This window comes from Prionailurus bengalensis, chromosome A2 (genome assembly GCF_016509475.1).
Source record: "Prionailurus bengalensis isolate Pbe53 chromosome A2, Fcat_Pben_1.1_paternal_pri, whole genome shotgun sequence".
Taxonomy (NCBI): Eukaryota; Metazoa; Chordata; class Mammalia; order Carnivora; family Felidae; genus Prionailurus; species Prionailurus bengalensis.
In genome coordinates this window covers 7,653,102-7,674,501 of record NC_057348.1, presented here as the reverse complement: position 1 = coordinate 7,674,501, position 21,400 = coordinate 7,653,102, and the positions used below count along the sequence as shown (strand labels likewise).

Sequence of the window (21,400 nt, the reverse complement as noted above, 5' to 3'; positions counted from 1 at the left end):
AGGCCCTGTGCCAGCTTAATAGCCACCAAGCTTGTTCCGAGGGACAGATCATTTACTGTCCTTTTCTTAAGGAGGCCCCACTGTGCCTCGTGTACCCTGTTCCCCGCCCCCCCCCCCCCATTGCCACGGAGGCCCCAGTTGTATGTAGCAAGGAATCTTGGAATTCCCTTTGGGATCTGAACTCCTCCCCCACAGGCTGTTCTCACCACCCATTTCTCTCTTCAGGCCGTCAACCAACTAAGCCAGCAGCCACCCGGCTCCCAGGGCCCCCATGGAAGGCAGCTCCTCCGAGCGCGGGGCTCCCGGCAATAAAGAGGTTGCGGTTGTCACGTGCTGTCTTGTTTATTCACCTTGTCTAGTCACCTGCTCTGTGGCTAGTGGGGGCCAGCCCTCTCCGGGATCAGGGCTTCAGGCAGAAGTTCCTGCCCTCCCTGGCCTGGGCACCTTCAGTCCCCCATCAGGTCTTTCTGTAGACCACAGAGGAAGTGGTGGTTTGGGGCCTGCCATGCTCTCGGATGGATTCCAGGGCAGGCGGCAGTGGCTCAAAATAGGCCAGGTCGTCGGCTCAGCTCGGGGGACTAGGACCCCGAGGTTTTGGGGGTGGCTGTGACATTGAGGGGCAGGACTTGGCCAGAGCTCCCGGCGTCCTCGGGGGGTTGGCTCTCCCCGCAGCCGAGGCAGCCTCCTGGACCCGGGCGGCAGCCGAGGCTGGGTGCCACAGCCATGTAAAGCAGAGGGTGGATACAGATGGCCACGGGCATGAGGCCCCGCATCACCTGGTGGCTCACGTAGGTCCTCCAATCCAGCGCCGCCTCGGCCTCGGCCGAGTTAGCGAAGCCCGGGCAGCGGGCTCTCCAGTGCTGTCGGGCGGACACGTTGAGCACCAGCGTCACGTAGTAGGGCACGTAGGAGCCGGCGTAGAGGGCCATGCCGCTGGCCACCAGCACCGCCACACGCAGCTTCTCGGCCGCCGTCATGCCGTGGCTGCGCAGCACCGCCCACCCGAGGGCGCCGTAGGCCGTCAGGGTGAGCAACAGCGGCAGGCCGCAGCCCGCCGTGGCCAGCGCCAGGCTGTAGGCTCTGTAGGCCTCAAGGCGCTGGTCTGCCGTCCCCAGGCACTTGGTGCAGGCCCCCGGCCTGGCCACAGAGCAGTCCCCCTCCTGCTGCGGCCGCTTCAGGTGGGAAAAGCCGAGTGTGGGCGCGGCCAGCACGGCGGCCAGCACCCAGCCGGCAGCGCTGACGGCCCAGGCGTGCTTGGCGCGCAGGCTGCTGCGGGTGAAGAAGGGGTGGACGATGCCCAGGTAGCGGTTTAGGCTGATGCAGGTGATGAAGAGGACGCTGCCCAGCAGGTTGCAGGTGAAGAGGAAGCGCTCCAGGCGGCACGCCAGCTCCCCGTACTGCCAGTTTTTGGGGGGGTAGAGGTAGGCGGCCAGCGGGAGCAGCGTCAGGGCGTAGAGCAGGTCGCTGACGGCCAGCTGTGCCGAGAAGACCACAGCCGGGTGCCACGGGCGCCGCTCCTGCGTGCCGAAGCGGTATAAGGCGAAGCCGTTGCTGGCCGCGGCCACCAGGAACTCAACCACCAGCACGGGCCACAGAAAGTCTTCCTGGAAACGACCGAGGACGCGATCGGCAGTGGCCGAGAAGTTGGTCGGGCAGGGTATGGCACCTGTGGGCAGATGGTGTCACCAAGTGAGCGCGGTCCTCCTCGCGTGGCTTTTGATGCCTTCAGAGCCCAGTCCTTCAGATTACGTACCACGTGGCGGGCTGCACCAGCCCTTTGGGGACACACTTTCTCGGAGTCCTTCCCATGCCCAGGAGGGGACACCAGCCACAGCAACTTCTTACGGAGGAAATCGGGCCCAGGTGATATCTACTAGGCTTGCTCTGGGTCCTGAATTCCAGAACTAGGTAGTCATTGCCTTCACGTGACAGCCATAAGCCAGCAATGACAATCCACAACAACCAGGCCTGCGTGGAGGAGGGGGAGTCCGGGGGAGTCCCCAACCCCACCGTAGCCCTCCCAAATCCAGCAAGCCTTGCTGCCTCCACCTTCAGTCAGTCACTTTCTCAGTGCCACAGGCACTGGCCTCCCAGCTCCCAACGACCTCCCTACGTGTTCCCCCCACGGCCTCCAGGGGGCACCCAAAGACACCCGAATCAGGCGGCTTTCACCTTTGAGGCTCCCTCCTCACTGGGAGGAAAAGGCAGTGCTCACCTCTGCCACAGAGGGGCCCCAGGAGCAAACCTCCGTCCAGCTGCTCCCTCTCATCTCCCTGTGACTCATTCCCTATGTCTTTCCCACACTAGCTTTGTTTTCTTCTTCCCACACTGGCTTTCTATTCCTTAAGGCACATTCCACCTCAGGGCCTTTGCACTGATTCTCTCTTCCTGAGTCACCAGTGCCCCCACTCACCTCCTGGTCTTTAGCCCTAAGAGGGTTTGAGAGGCATATTCTGACCCTCTATTATCACAACTGCACCCTGTCCCCCTTATTTCTGCAAATCCTGTGCTTCCATCTGACCACTGTTGAGAGGAAAAAAACCAAACAAACAAAAACCAAACCCAACCCAGAAGACCTCTCCTGAGGGCAGGGAGTGCCCCACAACTGGCTTCCCAGAGCCCAGAACAAGGCCTAGGACCAGCAGCGTGGACCAGAACAGAGATCTGGAATGGATTCCCTCTCGTGTACCCAACTTAGCCTCAGCTTTGGGTGCGCAGCCTGCTCCCAGTCTGTCCAGCAGGCTGGCCACGAGTTCCGTGCAAGGTGCCAGCGGCCCTCCCTCCCCCACGCGACTGCTTCCCCAACCACGCTTCTGCCTCCTCGTCCCATCTCCGCCCTGGGAGGAAGTCCCTGTCCAGACACGATTAAGTCCCTCCCGTCTGCCTCCCAGGAGCCGGCCACCCCCAGCCTCGGTCCTGGGCAGCGCCACAGGGGCCAGGACCCTCACCTGATGTGGCGGCAGCCATGGCCCACGTGCCCTGCCTCCGGGTCCAGCGCCGAAGCCGCGCCACCAGGAGCACTGGTGCCGAGCCGTGCCGAGCTAACCAGCGGCGTGGCGGGCCCCTTCCTTCCCAGCAGCCCCACCCTCTTTCTCTCAGCGCTGGCAGCTCAGCTCCGCCCACTGCCAACACCAGCCAGCTTCGCTTCCACCCCCGGCTTCCTTCCTCCTCACACTTTGCCCTCCAAAGCAGCCCAGTCACTGGCTTGCAGGTAACGGGGGCCTGGGGGGTTAGGCTGGGGGCAGGCCCAGGACACCCCGAGGCACCAGACTGAATCTGCCCATCGCCCTCACCTGCAAAACAGTTCCTGCGTGTCCACTGCTCAGGATGTGGGCGCGAACCTAGCCCAGTTCCCAGAAGCTCCTGGCCCCGAGCCTCTGGGCTTTCTACCACGGGACTCCAGCTCTCCCCATTCCCAATGCAGACGCAAGACTCACGGGAAATCAAGCATTCACCAGCGTGGGAGGTTGGAGAAAACCGCTCCTTTATGAAAGGAAACCGAGGGCTGCCCCTGGAGGCCCAGGTGGAAGCCCAGGGCAAAGGCTCTTGGGCCCCAATTTGGGGCATTCCATCCACTGCACCAGCCTGGCCTCAGACTGCTTTCTTAGGTGGCCGTGCTCGGCCCCGCCTGTGCTCCCAGGCAGCTCCTCTGCGTTCCAGCTTGGCCTGGGCCCGCTGGGGCCTGCCCTTGGCCTTTGGAGGCCTCCGGTCAGTGCCTCGATCTGGCCTCTGCCCCCTTCCTCGCTGCTTCTTGCCGGGGGGCCCGGCAGGCCGTCTTCGTTTGGCTGTCTTCGGAAACATGTCTGTGGGGAGAGACCACGTCAAGGCCACCAGGCCACAGGGATGGGCTCAAGGTGCCCAGCTGCACCAACCCCTGCCACATACCCTCATCAGGCTCCTCTCCCACTGCCTGGCGGAAATACTCAGCTTCATCCTCCTCTTCCTCTCGCTGGCCGGTCCCCTCTGGGGGGGCGCCGGGGTCCTCGGCATCGCTATCCCCACTGGCCTCTGCCCGCGCCCGCTTCATGCCTGCCAGGCTCTTCTTCCTGGAGGGAGAGATCATTTAGGGTGGCGGCCTGCACCTGAGACCCTGCCTCACCTGCACGGCCCACAGCCACACACCTGTGTGCCTCCCGCTGCTCCCGCTTGCGCAGAACATTCTGGGCCTGCTGGTCCTGCCTCTGGGCCTTGAGCCGTAGCTTCTCCTCCTTGGCCGCCAGGATGGCCTGAAGCTCCTCTTCAGTCTTGTGCACTGAGCAGGAAGAGATGGGTCACGGAGACCTAGATGCGTCAGTGCACCTCGCGACCCACCCGTGAGGGCCTTGGACTCCCAGCCCCTTGCTTCCCCAGCCCCGTTCTCACCGAAACTGTGGAACAGCACGTTCCCCTCCCCAACACCCTCCTGGATTTTGATGAGCTGCAGTGTCATCCGGGGCCCAATCTGGAGGGACATAGGGGACGAGTCAGTCCTTCTTCAGGGCCGGGGGGAGGGGGGGGGGGTACTGCCAGAGGAAGTCACTTCTGACCCTGGGCCTGCCCTGGGCTGGGCCTCACCTCAGTGAGCCGCACGGCACTCTGCTGGGCCCGCATGTTGCCGCGTCCCGCGACGGCTTGGGGCAGCTCCGTGATGTTGTGCTCCCCATCGGGCTCTGCCTCACTCTCGGACAGCCCGGCGCCCCTGTGCAGAGGACACACTGGTCAGTAGGGGATCCCAGGCTCCTGGAAAAGCTCCGGGGTCTCCGGCGCGGTAGTGATCTCCCCACCCAGTGCCCTCCTCACGTGGCCAATAGCTCGCTGATGTCCTGTAGACGGCTCATGTTGGGGAACTTCTCCTGTAGAAGCTTCTTCATACCACGACTTGCGCCCACAGGAACGACTTTGATGCTACTGCAGCACCCAAGGTGTGAGAAGGGGGGTTAGGGATCCTGAGACTGGAGGTCAGCTCTGCCCCCCTCCCCTTTCCACAGTGCGTCAGGGCGTTTACTTTGAAACTGGACAATCACAGAGCCTCAGCAGGAGCGTTGTCATCAGCCACACGTGGAAGCCCTGCCTCCTCCCCTCCCCCCACCCCTCAACAAGAGTACTCACTAATGACGGAAATCTAGCTCCTGGGAGTCAGGATTGTAGTTGATGAGAAGGCAGCGCTTGATGGTGTTTAGGTTCACCTGGAAGGGAGAGGCGAGGGCACAGCAACATGTCAACTGCCCACGGGCTTCCCTGTGTGCTGGAGCCACAGCAGGCCCTGGCCCTGTTCCAGAAATCTCTCAGCAGGGAGATGTGGCACTGAGGGGGACTAATGGAGTGGCAGGTGCACTGGCTAGAGTTCTTGGTTCTGAGGCCCACCGAAGCCGTCCACACCGTGGGTGGACTGCTCCCTGATGATCAGTGTCTAACAAGCCTAACCTGAGACCAGCTGGTGCCAGGGATTAGGAACTAGGGCTCTGGAGCCAGACAGCTTAGAAAACCCAGTCCTGCCCTCTGCGTCTAACCTCTGACTAATGACTTCCCCTCTGTCAGTCTGTCTCCCCATCCGTCAACTGGTGTCCCAAGTACCTGGCACGCTGCTCAGGCTAATACTCAATCCCCACTCAAGAAATAAAGGACAGGGGCGCCTGGGTGGCTCAGTCGGTTAAGCGGCTGACTTCGGCTCAGGTCATGATCTCATGGTTCATGGGTTCGAGCCCCGCATGTCCAGCTCTGTGCTGACAGCTCAGAGCCTGGAGCCTGTTTCGGATTCTGTGTCTCCCTCTCTCTCTGACCCTCCCCCGTTCATGCTCTGTCTCTGTCTCAAAAATAAATAAACGTTAAAAAAAAAAAAAGATTAAAAAAAATAAATAAATAAAGGACAATCAGGATCGTTCACCTTTCAGAGAGGAAGAAAGCTTACGAGGAAGTCTGTTACCCCAGGGTCACGAACACGTGAGGGAGACGTGACCTCAGGAGCCAGAGTGCTCTGCCTCCGCGCTGAGAGGCAAGGACCGAGCAAACAAGCCAAGGGCCTGCGTGTGGTACCTACTGTCCGCCCTTCCACCCTCACCTGCCACCGCCCCAGGCCCAGCCTACCTTGTGCACATTGATGGAGGGGAACAGGTTCTGGAACATGGTGGCCATGAGCTTCACATGCATGCCGTGGGGGCCGAAGCTGTTGAGCACCAGGAGGGGCGGATGGGCAAACTGCTGCTCGTGCATGCGGTGTCGGCGCAAGGAGGAGACCACGTCGCGCACTAGTGTGTACTGCAGGACGGGGGGAGGAGTGAGGCCTGACAGCCACACATGGCTGGCGCCCTCCTGAATTCGTCCTCTACCCAACATGGGCCTCACTACCTCTGACCCTTACCTTATTGATCCGGAAGGTCAAGGTGGGGCCTCCTGGGAGGCGCATCAGCTTCTACGGGAAAAACAAAACAAAAGGATTGGTCAGAGTCAAGGTGTCCAGCTAGGCAGCAGGGAGTGGGAACCTCCGCCCCATCTCTTCAGAGCGTTTACTTTGAAGCCAGAATCATGGCAACTCAGAGGCATATGGGTTCATCGTGAGAGTTGGGGGAGGAGGAGGGCAGGGGGAAGATGAGGGGTGTGGGTGTGTTAACTCACAAAGTAGATGTTTGTCTCCGTTTTACTCAAGATCAGAAAGTGTGTGACCCCAAGGGGCCCCGCCACTGCCACACAATCCTTCAGAGTGTTTTTCTTTCGTATCTGAGAATTACAAACACAAAATGGAAAGATCGCTAGGTATCCTCTCCCCGAGCAAGGGCTATAAGCTGAAGCTCTTATGCCCTTTCTTGCATTTAACCTGTCGCAGAAAGAAAGGAGTGGAATGTTCTTGACCTCTGGACCTAACCCGACTTAAATTTGCTCGTTTACTGTGCCTGGCCCATTTTGCAGATGAGCCACCTGGGCCCTGCGACGTTAATTAACTTTCTCCAGGCCTTTGAGAGAACCCGAGTTTCCACTCTAGCTTTGCTAACTCTAGTCCCTTTTTAACCTCCAGTCTTAGGCATTCAGCCAAAGCGGGTTCATCTGCGCCCCCTCGCAGCTGCCCCACAAAATCCGAAGATGGTCCCCATAAAGGTCCCCTTCTCCTGCCAGGGAGACTGAAGGCTCGCGCGGTTCTGCGGTTGGAGCCACCTCCGTAGCGGCGAAGACGGGGCCAAAGGCTGATGGAGGCGGGGTGGGAGGTGCAGACCTGCAGGCGGGTGGCGGTGAGGGGCTCCATGACCCGACGAAGGTCCAGGCTGAGCTGCCGGACGCCGCGACCCGCGCGACCCCGCGCGAACACGAACGAGTGCGGCTGCGCGGCGTAGGCCTCGAGGTTGCGGAGCTGCGCCTGGGCGCGAGCACGCTTCTGGTGACGGGACTGCAGGGGCGAAAGGCGAGCGGTCAGCGCCACGGCCTCCGCAGGGACCCCACCCGCCCCCCACCGGCCCCCCACCGGCCCTGCCCGCGCCCCCGCCCCCAGGCCGCCGCGCCTCACCCGCCCCGACTGCCCCATGCCGCCAACTCCTCCGCTGGGACGCTTCTGCCGGGTGCTTCCGGCGCCGCGCCGCTCACTTCCGGCGCCGGCGAGGTGACGACGTGAGGCGGATCCGCGCGGTGACGTCACCAGGCGAGCAGAAAGCCACAGAGGGGTTGCTACGGAGACACCTGGTGCTTGTTTCTATGGAAACCGGGCGGGGCCAGTGTCTCAGCGAAGCGGCGCCGGCTTCGGAGAAATAAGTTGTGGGTTCGAATCCTACTTCGGCTCATTTATACCAGCTGGGCGATTTTGACAGCCATTTTATCCGCTCTGAGGCCTCTACAAGTATTCTAAAGAGAGGATGGTACTCATTTCTCCTCTGATCCACTTACTAAGAAAGATGATGCACAATGCTTGGCACAAAGGCACCAGGCACTTGGGGAACAACCAGAGAAATGGGTAGAGCATAGCAATTACGTATAGAGGCCCCCAGCTCCTGAGGGCCAGCGGTCTTCCCCGGGGGCCCTGTCTGCGGCGGAGAGATGGAAACTCCACATCACCTTCTGGAAACTTAGGGCAAGGCGGGCGCTTTGTGAATAACTCACCCCCTCCCGGTTTCCGCTCAAAGCCCCAGTCTTGGCCTCAGGCCTCTGGCTTCTTCCCCAGAACCTTGGGGTGGGGAAAAGGGACGCCCCCAACGTCTCTTTCCCTGTCCCATAGGTTTCCTTCCACCATCTGCTTCCCCTCCCCCATTTGCTTCCTCTCTCCTGTCTCTCCTTCCCAATTCTTTCTCCTCTTCCCCTCCTCCGTCTCCCCTTCCCCATCCTTGTCTTCTTCCTATCTCTGTCTCCCTCTGCCCCACTTTGTCTCTGCCATCAATTGTCTCTTTCATTGCCTTCAAGTTTCCATCTCTCTTATGTCTCTATCCCCATCTCTCTCTTCTCATCCCTCTTCCTGACTCCCCCCCCCACCGTCTCTGTCCATCTCCTCCCATGTCTCTCCCCTTCTCTGTCTCTTGTACTCTCTCTCTCTCTCATCTGTCAGTCCCTCTCTGTGACTTATGAGGTTTCTTCTCTGCTGCCAATGGAGGAAGCTGGAGGGGGCTGCGGGTGGGGGGCCGAGGGGCCCAGTGTGTGGGGGGGGCCCAGCCCAGGCCTGGAGCCCAGCCTGGCAGCCTCTCTCAGATCTGGGACGACCATTTCCTCTTTCAGCCCGGGAGTCCACTCGGGTTACGAGTTCAGGACAGTAGGAACCAGGCGAAGGAGGCTGCTCCCTGAGAGTGTGTCTGCAGGTCAGTGAGGCCTTTGTGCAGGTGGGAGACCCTAGACCAGGCTCTGGGGGGGCTCTATGGGGGGTCCCTTTGTACCTCTGAGGAATGACCGCATGTTTTCTGTCCCTGCATGATTTGACCTGAGGATGTGACAGTGTGCGTGGGAGACAAATGGGAACATGTACACTGTGGTGGGCAAGTGGGAAGGGACCAGGGTTTCACTGTCTACCTGGTTAGCGCCTCTGTGCTTGCCAGTGTGAGACCCCACTCTGCCCACAGGGTATTTTCCTTTAAGTCGTGGTGTGTGTGTGTGAGTGTGTGTGAGTGTGTGTGTGTGTGTGTGTGTGTGTGTGTGTGTCGCTGCCAGAATCTGTGCTATGTTTCCAGCCGTGTCTTCATATGTGCCTGTGCCGGGCAAATCCGCAGACACACACACAGATTCCATGTCTACCTTTGTGGCTCCGTGCAGTGGTTTGTCTCACTGGGGACCCGTGTGTCTTGATTTCTGCCCTGTTGTGGGCACACGGTGTGTGGCAGGTCAGGGTATATGTGTGTGAGTGCGGGAGCCAAGTTACCTGGGCTGAGTTCCACCATTCTCCAGCTGTGTGGCTGTGGGCAAACCACTCACCCTCCCTCAGGCTCAGTTTTCCCTCTTGTAAAACGAGGCTTCGTAGGAACAAAGGTTGTGAAGGCAAAGGCTAAATGAGATAGAAGGCGTGGATTTTAGAGGCACGCCTGGCGGCAGCAGGTGCCAACGTTTCCTGTTGTCTTTCTCTGTGGTGTGTCTGTGTCCTCCCCCTGCCCCCCCCGCTCCCCCCCCCCCCCCGGCCTCACGGGGCCTGCAGCCTCCCACGCTCTGTGCTCTGCTGTGGGGGGAACATCCGGAGCACTGACCTGTGTTATCAGGCCCTGGTGGCCTGGGCAAGGGGGTCTGGCCATTCTGCCTCGGTTCTCATGCAAGAAATGATAAATATTTACAGTTGGAGCTCCTGGTCTCAGCACCACGGCTCTGGTTCCAAGCTCTGGAGGACAGGGGTGGTTACCAAGCCTCCTCCCTCCTGCTCTCCCACCAGCCTCTCCCCTTCCTCACTCAGAGGCTCCTCCTGGACCCTCAGCTCCTCCTGGGACTTCTCGTCTGCTGCAGGACTTGCTGGACTCAGGGTCTTGGTCCTGAGAGGTGAGAGGGAAGGAGGGCATGAGGACAGGGGGAGGCCGATTTTACCCATTTGGCGACCCGGGCTTCTCCAGGCCTCCGCACCCCAGGTTGAGCTCCTGGAAGGTGGTGGATGTTACACATGTAGTCTGGCTCCAAGGGGTGTGGTCCATCCCTGTCGTGGGGGGGCCTGGTGTCGTCGAGGAGGGGGCAAGGAGAGCTCCGGCTTGGTGTGCATATATGATAGCAAATATGCCTTTCTCCAGCTCAGAACCTTCTGGAGCTCGCACCTCACTCAGAGTGAAAGCCCAAGTCCTTCTGGGGCCCACGAGACCCTGCACGCTTGGCCCCGTCCCCTCCCTGTTCTCATTCCTCCTGCTCTCCCCCTTGCTCGCTCTGTTCCAGTCTTACGGGCCTCCCTGCTATTCCTTGGGCACCTCAAAGGCTCTAGCTCAGGGCTTGCTTCTCCCTGTGCCTGGAATGCTCTTACCCTTGTCTCTTCCTTCAGGTCTTGGCTCAAGTGTCCTCTTCTTAGTAAGTTCTGACCCCTCTGTTTCAAACGGCCCCTCTGAGCACATGGGTGGCTCAGTCAGTTGAACATCCTCGCCTTGATTTCAGCTCAGGTCACCATCTCACAGTTCATGGGATCGAGCCCCTCGTCGGGCTGTGCACTGACAGCACAGGGCCAGCTTGGGATCCTGTCTCTCCCTCTGTCCCTCTCTCTCTGCACCTCCCCTGCTCGCGTGCCTGCGGTCTCAAAATTTAAAAAATCTTAAAAAAAAAAGGCCTCTCATCCCAGAACCCCCATCCGCATCCCCACTTAAGTGTTCTCCTAACAACTTACCACCCTCTGACCTACCCACCATCCGTCTTCCCATCCAGACGTCAGCTGCCTGGGGGCAGGGATTTTGTCTGTGTTGGTCCTGGGCGGGTCCGCTGCCTGGACCAGCTCTTGGCACACAATAGGCACGAAAGGAGCGTCTGCTGAATGTGTGAACCAGGTGATGTGTGTGACCTCGAAGACCTCGAGGCACCTGCCCGTGCGTGTGGCCACCCGGACATGTGGGTTTGGACACAGTGGAACCTGGGGCAGACCGGGGTGACGTGTGGACGTGGGGGACGTGTTCTGAGTACTGGCAAGTGCGTGTGAGAGGCCTGTGTGTCCTCATCTGAGAGGCTGCAAGCGGCTGAACCCCGAGAGAGAAGACAAGGGGAGCCAGGGAGGTGGCCACAGTACATGCGTAGGAGCTCACCTGTGTGAGCGGGGCAACACTTGGGAGGGTACGACAGAGCTGGGGCATGTGAGTGTTGAGGGGCGTGCACTGAACAAAACCCAGGCTCAGCCTCTGCGAGCGGATTATTTTGGTGGAGGAATTCAGATAATAAACACCGGCAAACAAACGAGGCAATTCCAGAGAGAGACAAATGCTAAAATGACAAAGCGGGACTGTGATAGAGAGTGCCCAGGAGAAGCAACGCTAAATGGGGGTGGTCAGGGAGGGCTTCTGAGGAGGGGACATCTGAGCTAAGACCTGAGTAAGGAGAGAGAGGAGGCCATGTTAAAATTCCGGGAAGAATGTTCCAGACCGAGGAAAGGGCAAGTACAAAGGCCCTGAGGCAGGACTGTGCCTGGTATGTTTGAGGAGCAACAAGGAGGCCAGTGTGCCTCGAACACACTGAGTGAGGGGTGAGTGGGAGAGGAGGGCAGGGAGGGGACAGGAAGAGGGTGCAGGGCCTTGTGGGGGCGCGGGAAGACTTGGACTTTTGCTCTGAGTGAGCTGGGAGCCACAAAGGTTCTCTAGGAAAAGGAGAGACATGACCTGATTCTTTGGCAGCTGTGGGAGAAACAGACCAGAGGCTGATGGCAGACAACTGGAGGCCTGGGGGGCAGCTGATGTAAGGAAATCCAGATGGTGTCTTGAGCTGGGATCATGGTGGGGGGTGAGCATGGGGGAATGTGGAGGAATTCAGGGTCCAAACAGAAGAGCTGACAGGCCTGGCTGATAGGTTGGATCTGTTGTGAAAAGAGAGGAGACAGGAATGACTCTGGGATTTGGGGAGATGGGGCCTCTGCTACTAGACTGAGTTAGTGAGACTTTATCTCTCACCCCACCTCACCCCTCTCACCCGTTCTCCTTCTGCTCCGGCCTCCCCATAAGTTCCTTTAATACATCAGGCACGGTCTAGCCTCAGGGCTTTTGCCTTTGCTGTTCCCCCTGCCAGGGATGGTTCTTCCCCAGATATCCTCATTACTTCCTCCCTTACCTCCCCCCAGGAGGTCTTCCCTCCTTTCAAATTGCCAGGGCCCAGATCTCCACATCTCTCTGTTTTCCTGTTATCTTAACACCGGCTAACACACTCTATTAATCCCTATTGCTTATTTGTTTCTTGCCCATCAGGGCAGGAAGTTTTGTGTTTTGTTCCATACCGTAGTCCCTAGAACCGTGGCTGGCACACAGCAAGCACTCAATGAATGAATGCATGACATGCTGTCCCGCAGGGCGCCGGGAACCAAGTGGAAAGGCCAGGGTGGGATCCCTGGGGCATCTCAGCCTGGGGGCGGGGACCTGGAGCAACGCGGGTTTGGCGCAACCCGAGAGTTGGGGGCCCGGCTAGGCTCCCGGGACTCCCCTCCTTCCTGTTCGTCCTCTGCCTTCAGGTCTGCCATGTCGGCGCCTCAGCTGCGCACGTTGCAGCTGCTGCTCCTGCTGGGCGCGACGTGGGCGCGGGCGGGCGCCCCGCGCTGCACCTACACCTTCGTGCTGCCGCAGCAGAAGTTCACGGGCGCCGTGTGCTGGAGCGGGCCGTCCGCCGCGCGCCCGGCCGCGGAGGCCGTGAACGCCAGCGAGGTGGCAGCGCTGCGCATGCGCGTGGGCCGCCACGAGGAGCTGCTGCGCGAACTTCAGCGGCTGGCGGCGGCGGATGGCGCCGTGGCCGGCGAGGTGCGCGCGCTGCGCAAAGAGAGCCGCGGCCTGAGCGCGCGCCTGGGCCAGTTGCGCGCGCAGCTGCAGCACGAGGCGGGGCCGGGGGCGGGTCCAGGACCGGGGGCGGAGCCCGCTGCTCTGCTGGCGCTGCTTGGGGAGCGCGTGCTCAACGTGTCAGCCGAGGCGCAGCGCGCCGCCGCCCGCTTCCACCAGCTGGATGTCAAGTTCCGGGAGCTGGCGCAGCTGGTCACCCAGCAGAGTGGCCTCATCGCCCGCCTGGAGCGCCTGTGCCCGGGGGGCACGGGTGGGCAGCAGCAGGTAACCTTAAAGCTGGCCAGGAATCGTCGCCACTTCCTGTTTGCATCATTTGTAAGATGGGGCTCTTGCAACCCCACGCACGATCTCTGAAACGCAGTTTTGAAATCCGAAAAGCTCCAAATACCAGATTCCTACTTCTCCTTCCACAGCTCATTTGGATCAGAACGCGACTGGCGACTACCTAAAGTCTTTACTTACCCACTTAATATAAATATTCATAGTGCCTGTAATCAAGCATATTATTACGTAAAGACCAAGGATCCATGTTAGGGAGGTGTTATGTGATATAAATATAGACCCTGTGCTACTGTTCTAACTTCTGTTATATTATTTTTAATTCTGGAATATGACTGGCCCTAATTTTGAATAAGATTGTTGCTCCGTGACAACCCATACCTCACAAGGCTGTTGGGAGCATTCAGTAAGCTAATACTCATTGTTGGAGGTACTCTTACCATCAATACTTTACAGAAAAGGAGAGTCAGAGTCAGAGAAGTTAAGCTGTGAACACCAGAGCAGGAATTTAAGCTCAGCGCTGCTCTTGACAGCTAGAGTTAGGCTTTGGGAAGTATCCATTCTAGGGCTGGGACGTGCCCCTGCCTGATCCACCCATCTGGGTGTTGGGAGATTTAGGGGCCCAGTGTCTTTTCAACTGAAGGCTAGTGCAATCACATCTGAGTCTCTCGGTCACCCCAGGTCCTGCCACCGCCCCTGGTGCCTGTGGTTCCTGTCAGTCTGGTGGGTGGCATTAATGATACCAGCAGGAGGCTGGACCCGGCTCCAGAGCCCCTGAGAGACCAGACCCTGAGACAGCAGGGGCCCTTGGCTTCTCCCGTGCCTGCAGGGCACCCTGCTGTCCCCACCAAACCGACAGGTAAGATGAGGGCAGGAATGTTGGGGATGTGAGAAGCTAGGGAGTTCCCAGTGCATTGTGAGGAGATGGAAATAGGAGCCAGGATTTTAATGGCAGATTTCTCTCATGGTAAGAGGACTGGAAGAAAGGATGCTTTTATTCTGGTGATCGAACAAGGAGCCATGGCTCTCATCCTGATAAAGACCAAGATCCTTACTGTGGTATGAAAATAGGAAAGGAAAGGCTTTTCTTTTGGTGAGGGGACAGGGAATTTAGGGCTGCTTATTGGTAAGAATTTAAGTGAGCTCAGAGGGTCATGTTCAGGATTTGTACTCTGGTGAGGCTTTAGAACCAGGATTTAAGTACCCCAGGCTCCACATTTGCTGTAGTGAGAAAAGAATGACCCAGAGTATTAACTCAGGTAAGGACATGGGTACTGGGGCTCTTATTTTGGCCAGGGAATGGGAGAGGCAGGACTGCTGTTCTGGTGAGGGGATGAGAGAAGAATGCAGATCTATATACCAACAAGGGGTTGGTTGGTCCAGGCTGTGCCTTCCCCTTATCTCTGTACCCACAGGCCCATGGCAGGATTGTGCAGAGGCCCACCGGTCAGGCCACAGGCAGAGTGGTGTGTATGAACTGCGACTGGGTCGGCACGTGGGGTCGGCGTGGTGTGAGCAGCAGCTGGAGGGTGGAGGCTGGACTGTGATCCAAAGGCGGCAAGATGGCTCTGTCAACTTCTTCACCACCTGGCAGCACTACAAGGTGGGCGTGGGCGGGCAGGGGCAGGGCTGTGTCGAGGAGGGGACCTGCTGACTTTCCTGTCCTGCCAGGTGGGCTTCGGGCAGCCTGATGGAGAATACTGGCTGGGTCTGGAACCTGTGCATCAGCTGACCAGCCGTGGGGACCATGAGTTATTGGTGCTCCTGGAGGATTGGGGAGGGCGTAGTGCACGTGCCCACTATGATGGTTTCTCCCTGGAGCCTGAGAGTGACCACTATCGCCTACGGCTTGGCCAGTACCACGGAGATGCTGGAGACTCTCTTTCCTGGCACAATGACAAGCCTTTCAGCACCGTGGATAGGGATCGAGACTCCTATTCTGGTAAGCAGAGCTCTTATTCTGGTGGGGAGTGGGGACAGGGGAGGAGGGACTCCTAGGGAGGGAATGCAAAGAATGAAAAGAGTGGAGTGACACTTCCCTCTGGTAAGGATCAGGGTAAGCAAGAGAACAGAGGGGAGGACTTTTATTCTGGTGAGGGGACGGAGAGCCTAGATTCCTTCTTTCATGAGGCAGTTGCTTCCCCCTGTTCTGGTGAAAGGCAAGGAGAGCTAGCAGTCTTATTCCAGAAAGGAAGTAGGGAAGATTTTTCCCTTGATAAAGGTAGAGCTTCTAGTTTTCAGAAAGAGTGGAAAAGGTGTAACGTGTACTTTGGTAGGGGGATAGGGAAGGCATTAAAGTTATTACTCTAAAAAAAGAAAGGGGCCAGGGCTCTTAATCTGGTGAGGAGAGAGGATCAGGGTTGCGTTCACTAAGAGTGGGAAGGGCCAGGGGATGCGTGGCAAAAGCCTTGCGCTGAGATGCTCGTAGAGGTTTTTATTCTGGTAAGAGGACATGGGTTTTCTCTCTCCTCAGGTAACTGTGCCTTGTACCAGCGGGGAGGCTGGTGGTACCATGCCTGTGCCCACTCCAACCTCAATGGCGTGTGGCACCGTGGTGGCCATTACCGCAGCCGCTACCAAGATGGGGTCTACTGGGCTGAGTTTCGTGGCGGGGCTTACTCTCTCAAGAAGGCTGCCATGCTGATCCGGCCCCTGAGGCTGTGACCGTCTGTCCATCTGTCCCCCAGGTCCCAGAGGATGTTTGTCAGCAGGAGCCCAAGTCGTCCTGGCTACTCCTGCTTTGTGACTTAGTGTGGGCCACGTGCCACACACTCTCCTGTTGTGAATCTGCTCCCCGGGGTCCTGAAAACGGGACCCAGGAATCCCCCTGCCAATGTCGCAGACCCAAATGGCTCCTCGAGGGCATTTAGATCTCAGTTTGAGCTCATATTTTATAACAACACAAAATATCCACAGACTGTGTCCGGTTTGCATCTGCACCTGTCCGGGGTCACTCCCCATGCCCACCCTCGCCCTCCTCCTCCTCTTCCTCCTCCTCCTCCACCTTCAGGTCCTCCAGGATGAGGTTGTCCAGGTCTTCCAGGAGGCCCCCCTGGCTCAGGCAGGTGGCCACAGTGGAGCCACTACTGATGTGGGGGTTGCTGGGGTGCAAGACTTTAGGCAGGTGGTTCTGCTTCCGGCTCTTGGGGTGAGCGCAGGATGTCCCAGGCACGTGGGGCTCTGGGGAGGAAGAGGTTCTGAGGTCATGGAGCTTGAGGCCCACGTAAGACTCTGGGGGCAAAGGGGCTGCAGCCATGGGGACTCGGGAGGGGAGGGGCGGAGGCTACAGGCCGTAGGGCCAGACCTACAGGAAATTCAGAGACGAAAGTCGCAGGTGTTGAAGCCACTAGAGACCCAGGGACATGGGCATCACCTGAGACTACAGAAGACAAAACAGGAACCAAGGACACAGAGACCGTGGCAGAGGTCACGAGGACACAGGGGGAACCACTCAGTCTCAGGGGCAAGAGCACGGAATGTGGCTGACGCCATGGGAGATGGGTATTAGAAGGGGGAGGGTCTGGTGTTGGAGCCTGGAGATCGATGTGGGGGCCGGTGCGTGGAAGATGTGAAAGGAGAGGCTGATGTCACGGGATGAGCTACGTGGCTTTGGGGACTGAGGCCTTAGGAGGCACATGGAAGAAGCAGGCAGAGACCTTGGTACTTAAGGCCCGGGAGGCGGATGTCCCAGGAGTCAAGGTCACATAGACCGCCCAGAGCGAGGGAGGTCACGGGGGACGTGGCAGGCCCTCACCTCGCCGGTTGTAGCAGTCGGCGGCCGAGCAGGAGTGGGTATGGGTGCTGCGGCGGTCCGTGTCCCGGTCCCAGCGTGGAGGGAGGATCCGTGTTGGATACACGGGGAAGCCGCACCCGTAGCAGGGGGACGAGGACCCCATCTGTGCCCAGCCCCTGGGGGCGGGCAGGGCCGTGAGGGTCCAAAGGTGAGGCCCGGGCCAGGGTGGGACCAGGGAAGGGCAGGGCAGGGCTGGGGGTGGGGGGGAGGGGGCGTGGAGGGTGGGGTGGGGGTCAGCACCCTCACCGGAAGTTGTGCCGACACTTCGGGCAGTGGAACTCAGCCACGCCCCACATCTTGTCACAAGGCACCGGCTCATAGCGCTTTCGGCATTTTCTGCACCGGGACACCTGGGTGTGCAGAGTGGGGGGCAGGCTTGCGGTCAGAGGTGAGCCCCGGTAGCTTGACCCTGGCCACAGTGCACACCACTGATCAGGGGGGGTTCAGAAGCCCGACTTGGGGTTGTGGTTTCGAGGTCAGGTTTGATTTCTGTGGTAGATGTCGAACTGTGGAGTCAGAGGACAGGCTCTGGGGTCGGGGAGGAGCTCAGAAGTCCAACTCAGGGTTGGGGGGCGGGGTCTGAGATGGAGGTTGAGCTCTGAGACTGCAGGTCAAGGGTCAAGGGTCGATATTCTTAGGTCAGAAGTTCAGATACTGAGGATGGGGATCGGGTTACCACCTCCTTCCGCTGGGGTACGCGCCGCCACCAGACATGGTCACAGGAAGAGCAGGCAAACTGCCGATCCACGGCCGGAATGAGGTCTTCCTGCGCACGCTGGAACATGCGGAGGTTGGCTTCTGTTAGTGGCAGCAGGGAGGTCGCCACGGCCTGCAGGATGGGGACAAGAGGATGGTCACGCCTGTTCCACTAACATAAACACGTCAGCCCTCTTTCCTCTACAGATATGTCGCCTCTCCCGCCCCTGTAACATCTCTCCCTCTTGTCCGTGGACATCCCCCACCATCCCCTGGGAATGTCCTCCTCACTCTGCCTCCGCCCCCCGTCCCATAGCCTGGACTCACCTGGATGTCCTGGTCCTGCTTCATATCCTCTGGTGGGTCCTGGGTGGAGACATCAGGGACAGAAACTGGGGATGCAGCTCAGACCTCTTTTTTACCAATGTGTCTTGGGGGCGGGGCTCCTGCGTGGGGAGGCAGGGTCCTGGCCCCATGTGATTAGGGTGTCCTTAGCTCAGGAGGTGCTGACTGACCAGTGTCCACTTTTAGAGGGCCAGGCGCATGACCTCAGTTATCCTTAGAGTAGCCTTGAGAGCAGGGGGAGGGGAGGAGGCACACCTATTATCCCCACTGCTCAGATGAGGAAACCGAGGCTCTGAGCCGGAGGGGTTGCCCGAGATCACCCTGAGGGAGCGCGGCAGAACGAGCCGCATCCCTGATGAGGGGCATCTCAGAGCCCAGCTCTGATCCTAGGTGGCCAAGGTTTAAATCCCAGCTGCTGCCTGCTTGCTCTTGTCACCCTGGCAAGTGACTTAGTCACTCTCTCAGTTTCCTCATCTGTAAAATGGACGTGGTAAATAATAGGACTTGTCTAAATGGATCAATAGGGTGATGAAATTCAAAACAACATGTGGAAGTCCCACTGCAGTGGTCTTTCCTAGTATTGTTTGTTTTCATTTTTAAAATTTTTAAGAAGGCTCCAGGCGCAACGTGGGCCTTAAATCCATGACCCTGAGATCAAGAGTCACATGCTCCAGTGACTGAACCAGCCACACCCCCCAGAGGCCCCTCCTATTATTTTTAACATACCCTTTACATGTGTAACTGTAAGGAATATAGTGTACTTTGTTAACACTCTTTAGCAACTCTAAGAGGTGGAATCCACACTGCACGAGCCACCAAAGTCATTTAAGGGGTCAAGTGACCGTGTTGCACCTGTGCCTCAAAGCCTTTCATCCATCCATCCATCCATCCATCCATCTGTTACATGGGGTTCCCAGCCCCTCTCTCCTTCCCATCTCCTGTTTATCCCAGCCTGAATGTGTGTCCTTTGCTTACTCTATTCCCTCTTGCAGGAAGCCTTTCCTGACCTCCAGGGGTCCTCTACAATGACATTAATCCTGATTCATTTCACTGCCTAGTTTCATGTCTCTCTCCCCTACTTAACGTCATCAACATGTAATGAGTGCCTACAGCTTGAGTCTCCCTGGTCTAACACATTACTGAAAGGTGAATAAGTCAATGTGGATCGTGAGTTGGGGACTGGTGGTGCACAGAAGGGGCTCATCATGGACAGGCCAGGTCCCTTCTGTTCCCCCTCCCCAGTCACCCCATCCTTTGAAGGGAAGGGGGCAGTTTACCTGGGCATCCAGATCATTACTCAGTTCCTGTCCATCTCTCTGCTTTACCCCTGGTGGGGAGAGTAAGTGTAAGTAAAAGGTCCTTCAAGGACCTTGTGGGAGTTTCAGGGTCCCCAGAGTCCCAGTATAGACCCTCCCCAGGAGATGATCTCCGCGCCTCTTCCCACCCTTAACACAGACCACACCTCTCCTGCGTGCTCCCCACGCCCAACCCCTACCAGGACCGGGACCCCAGCCTGCTCACCGTACACGATGGATCGCCCCACGCCGGTGTGGTCGCTGCCAAATTTCCTCATCAGAGTCCCCGCCTTCTTGGAGGATACCTTCCCATGAAACTTCTCCTGGAGGCGCCGGACGCTTTTCTCCAGCTGGGGTGGGCACAGGGGGGTTCCGATCGGGTAAGGAGAGGAACAATCGCCCCTCCCCCATCTCTAGGCATCCTTCTCCCAGCCCGAACTTGACCCTCGGTTTTGGCCTCTCCCCCCCGCCCCCCCCCCCCCCCGGCCCAATCCCTCCCCCTCCCCCCGCCATCCCTCTACGGCATTTCCTGGAAAAAGCCAAAGTCCCCACAGGGCATTGGGGGAGGGAGCGGACTGGGGCGAGCGTCCCAGACTAAGGGAGGAGGCCGGCCAGGTAACCTCTGGCTCCTGACCCTTGACCCTGCAGCCCCCGCTTTTCCTCGAGGAGGCCGCATTTCACTCTGGGGGATGTGGCGGTCATTCTCCTTTCTGAGGGGAGCCAATGCCAGCCAGGGTGAAGGTCTAGGCTTCGGATGGAGTCTCCAGAAATTGCGAAGCCCCCTCCGCGCCCCCGACCCCTCCCCAGTCTCCTGAGAGACCCCGGCCCAGCCGTAGCCATCTCCTACCTCCACACCTTCTTGAGACATGGTGGCGGCGGCGCAGGTTCCCGCGAGGGTCCGCACTGCGCGCTCAGAGCCCCCCTACCCGGGCGCGCCCGTCGGTCCAGCAGCCGCGCAGGGCAGGGGGCGGGGCCTCCGGGCGGCCCCGCCCTTCCTTCCCGGCCCCCTCTTTCGCTTTCGATTGCGGGGGGTGGGGGGGGGTGGACGGGGCGCTCTGGCTCCGCCCTGGCTCCGCCTCTGCTCTTGCGCCCCAGACCCAGGCGGGCGCCAGGGGTCTGCACCCTGCGGCGGAGCGCGCGCACCTCGGGCGGTGGAGGCGGCGCGGCCTCTGCAGTCGGTCACATGTCCCCACGCTGCGCGGGGTCCGCGTCTTCACGTCCCTCGTGGGGGCGGGGCCGCATCGGAACGCCGCCTTGGATCTCCGTGTCCCCCTCAGTTCGCGCTCCCCCACTTGATAACCCTCTCCTCTCCTCCCGCAGGAACCAGGCGCTAATTAGGACCCGGGCCCCCTACCAGCTCTGAGTCTCTTAACGGGGCTGCATCCCCTTTCTGAACCTCAGTTTACTCCTCTGTAAAATGGGTTGATACAATGGCTACATCCTGGGTATGTGTGTTTGCCAGGCTTGGAGACCCCGGGTAGGGCGCTTAGTAGCACCTGGCGTGGGGTAGGCAAACTAGTCACTGGGCCACCTACTATGTGCCTCTGCCAAAGGAGCAGGTAGTTGGACAAAGGGGAAGATGCTTGTTAAAAATACAGGTTGCTGGTCCCTAGGAGTGCGGCAGCAGTCGACTGTTTAGGGGTTCCCAGGAATCTGCATTGTAAATCGGAAGGTTGAGAATGCTCTTGGCCAGAACTTTTTTCTTTTCTTTTCTTTTTTTTTTTAAGTAGGCTTCACGCCCAAGGTGGGGCTTGAACTCTCGACCCTGAGATCAAGAGTCGCATGCTCCAGCAACGGAGCCAGCCAGGGGCCCCTATTATATAAAGATATTGTTTAACAAACAAGCAAAAATGGAGATTAAAAAGTATAGGTGTTCTAATGTCTTCTACTTGAACTCCGAAGCTTCGTTTTTGGGTCTGTGCACCCCACCTGGAAACTATTAGTGAATATAAACAGTTCATGGTTCTTTGCGACTGGATGTGGAATTTCAGGCAGGGGGCGGGGCCTGTAGTCTGCATAGAGGACCTGGGATTTTATCCTGAGGGAAGTGGGGAGGCATGGAGGGGCTCTCTTGTTATACATATACACAGCATATACATATTATGTACAGTATATTATTACTACTTACCCACTGGAGA

The 21,400-nt window shown here is 58.7% G+C and overlaps 4 protein-coding genes and 2 non-coding genes across 8 annotated transcripts in view; 2 read left to right on the top strand and 4 right to left on the bottom strand.

Moving 5' to 3' along the window:
• The window catches only part of EIF3G (eukaryotic translation initiation factor 3 subunit G), a 32,898-nt gene extending 32,508 nt beyond the window's left edge, over positions 1-390 (top strand). The window contains exon 12 of one of the 2 annotated variants that reach the window (XM_043586480.1): positions 226-390. In XM_043586480.1, coding sequence (XP_043442415.1) covers positions 226-359 — 134 coding nt within the window. In that variant the 3' untranslated portion in view covers positions 360-390. The remainder of the gene's footprint in view (positions 1-225) is intronic. The other variant, XM_043586481.1, reaches the window with a different exon arrangement.
• LOC122486848 (suppressor of SWI4 1 homolog) lies at positions 327-9,734 on the bottom strand. The gene is given in 15 exon segments (XM_043586483.1): positions 327-1,666; positions 3,717-3,803; positions 3,886-4,046; positions 4,123-4,252; positions 4,363-4,441; positions 4,555-4,678; positions 4,780-4,887; positions 5,089-5,165; positions 6,064-6,234; positions 6,338-6,388; positions 6,592-6,693; positions 7,184-7,354; positions 7,472-7,803; positions 9,299-9,421; positions 9,618-9,734. Coding segments are annotated over 13 exon segments (2,403 nt in total). The 5' UTR covers positions 7,490-7,803; positions 9,299-9,421; positions 9,618-9,734; the 3' UTR covers positions 327-542.
• Positions 4,962-5,041, bottom strand: LOC122488859. The gene has a single exon (XR_006298772.1). It is a non-coding gene; the product is annotated as a small nucleolar RNA U105B (small nucleolar RNA).
• Positions 6,458-6,544, bottom strand: LOC122488853. The gene has a single exon (XR_006298766.1). It is a non-coding gene; the product is annotated as a small nucleolar RNA SNORD105 (small nucleolar RNA).
• Positions 9,678-16,048, top strand: ANGPTL6 (angiopoietin like 6). Of its 2 annotated transcripts, none has more exons than XM_043586477.1 (6): positions 9,678-9,907; positions 12,536-13,118; positions 13,815-13,992; positions 14,549-14,736; positions 14,805-15,075; positions 15,607-16,048. In XM_043586477.1, the coding sequence occupies exons 1-6, from the start codon at positions 9,678-9,680 to the stop codon at positions 15,795-15,797; spliced, it is 1,641 nt and encodes a 546-aa protein (XP_043442412.1). In that variant the 3' UTR covers positions 15,798-16,048. The 2 variants fall into 2 exon arrangements, with proteins under 2 accessions (XP_043442412.1, XP_043442414.1); XM_043586479.1 differs by having other exon boundaries at positions 9,795-9,900.
• Positions 16,007-20,461, bottom strand: SHFL (shiftless antiviral inhibitor of ribosomal frameshifting). Its single transcript, XM_043586482.1, has 8 exons — positions 20,110-20,461; positions 19,489-19,612; positions 19,245-19,294; positions 17,950-17,988; positions 17,606-17,755; positions 17,173-17,276; positions 16,888-17,042; positions 16,007-16,313 (listed from the first exon to the last, which is right to left on the bottom strand). The coding sequence occupies exons 1-8, from the start codon at positions 20,128-20,130 to the stop codon at positions 16,084-16,086; spliced, it is 873 nt and encodes a 290-aa protein (XP_043442417.1). The 5' UTR covers positions 20,131-20,461; the 3' UTR covers positions 16,007-16,083.
• Positions 20,462-21,400: the final 939 nt, after the last annotated feature.

What these genes read in the sequence shown, in the direction of transcription:
- ANGPTL6 (XM_043586477.1), top strand. Translation starts at nt 9,678, where the DNA reads ATGCAAGAAATGATAAATATTTACAGTTGGAGCTCCTGGTCTCAGCAC. An exon ending in GCACGGGTGGGCAGCAGCAG is followed by an intron (nt 13,119 to 13,814) that starts GTAACCTTAAAG and finishes CGGTCACCCCAG; the next exon opens with GTCCTGCCACCGCCCCTGGT. An exon ending in GGATCGAGACTCCTATTCTG is followed by an intron (nt 15,076 to 15,606) that starts GTAAGCAGAGCT and finishes CTCTCTCCTCAG; the next exon opens with GTAACTGTGCCTTGTACCAG.
- SHFL (XM_043586482.1), bottom strand. Translation starts at nt 20,130, where the DNA reads ATGTCTCAAGAAGGTGTGGAG. An exon ending in AAGTGTCGGCACAACTTCCG is followed by an intron (nt 17,043 to 17,172) that starts GTGAGGGTGCTG and finishes GCCCGCCCCCAG; the next exon opens with GGGCTGGGCACAGATGGGGT. An exon ending in CGACTGCTACAACCGGCGAG is followed by an intron (nt 16,314 to 16,887) that starts GTGAGGGCCTGC and finishes CTTCCTCCCCAG; the next exon opens with AGCCCCACGTGCCTGGGACA.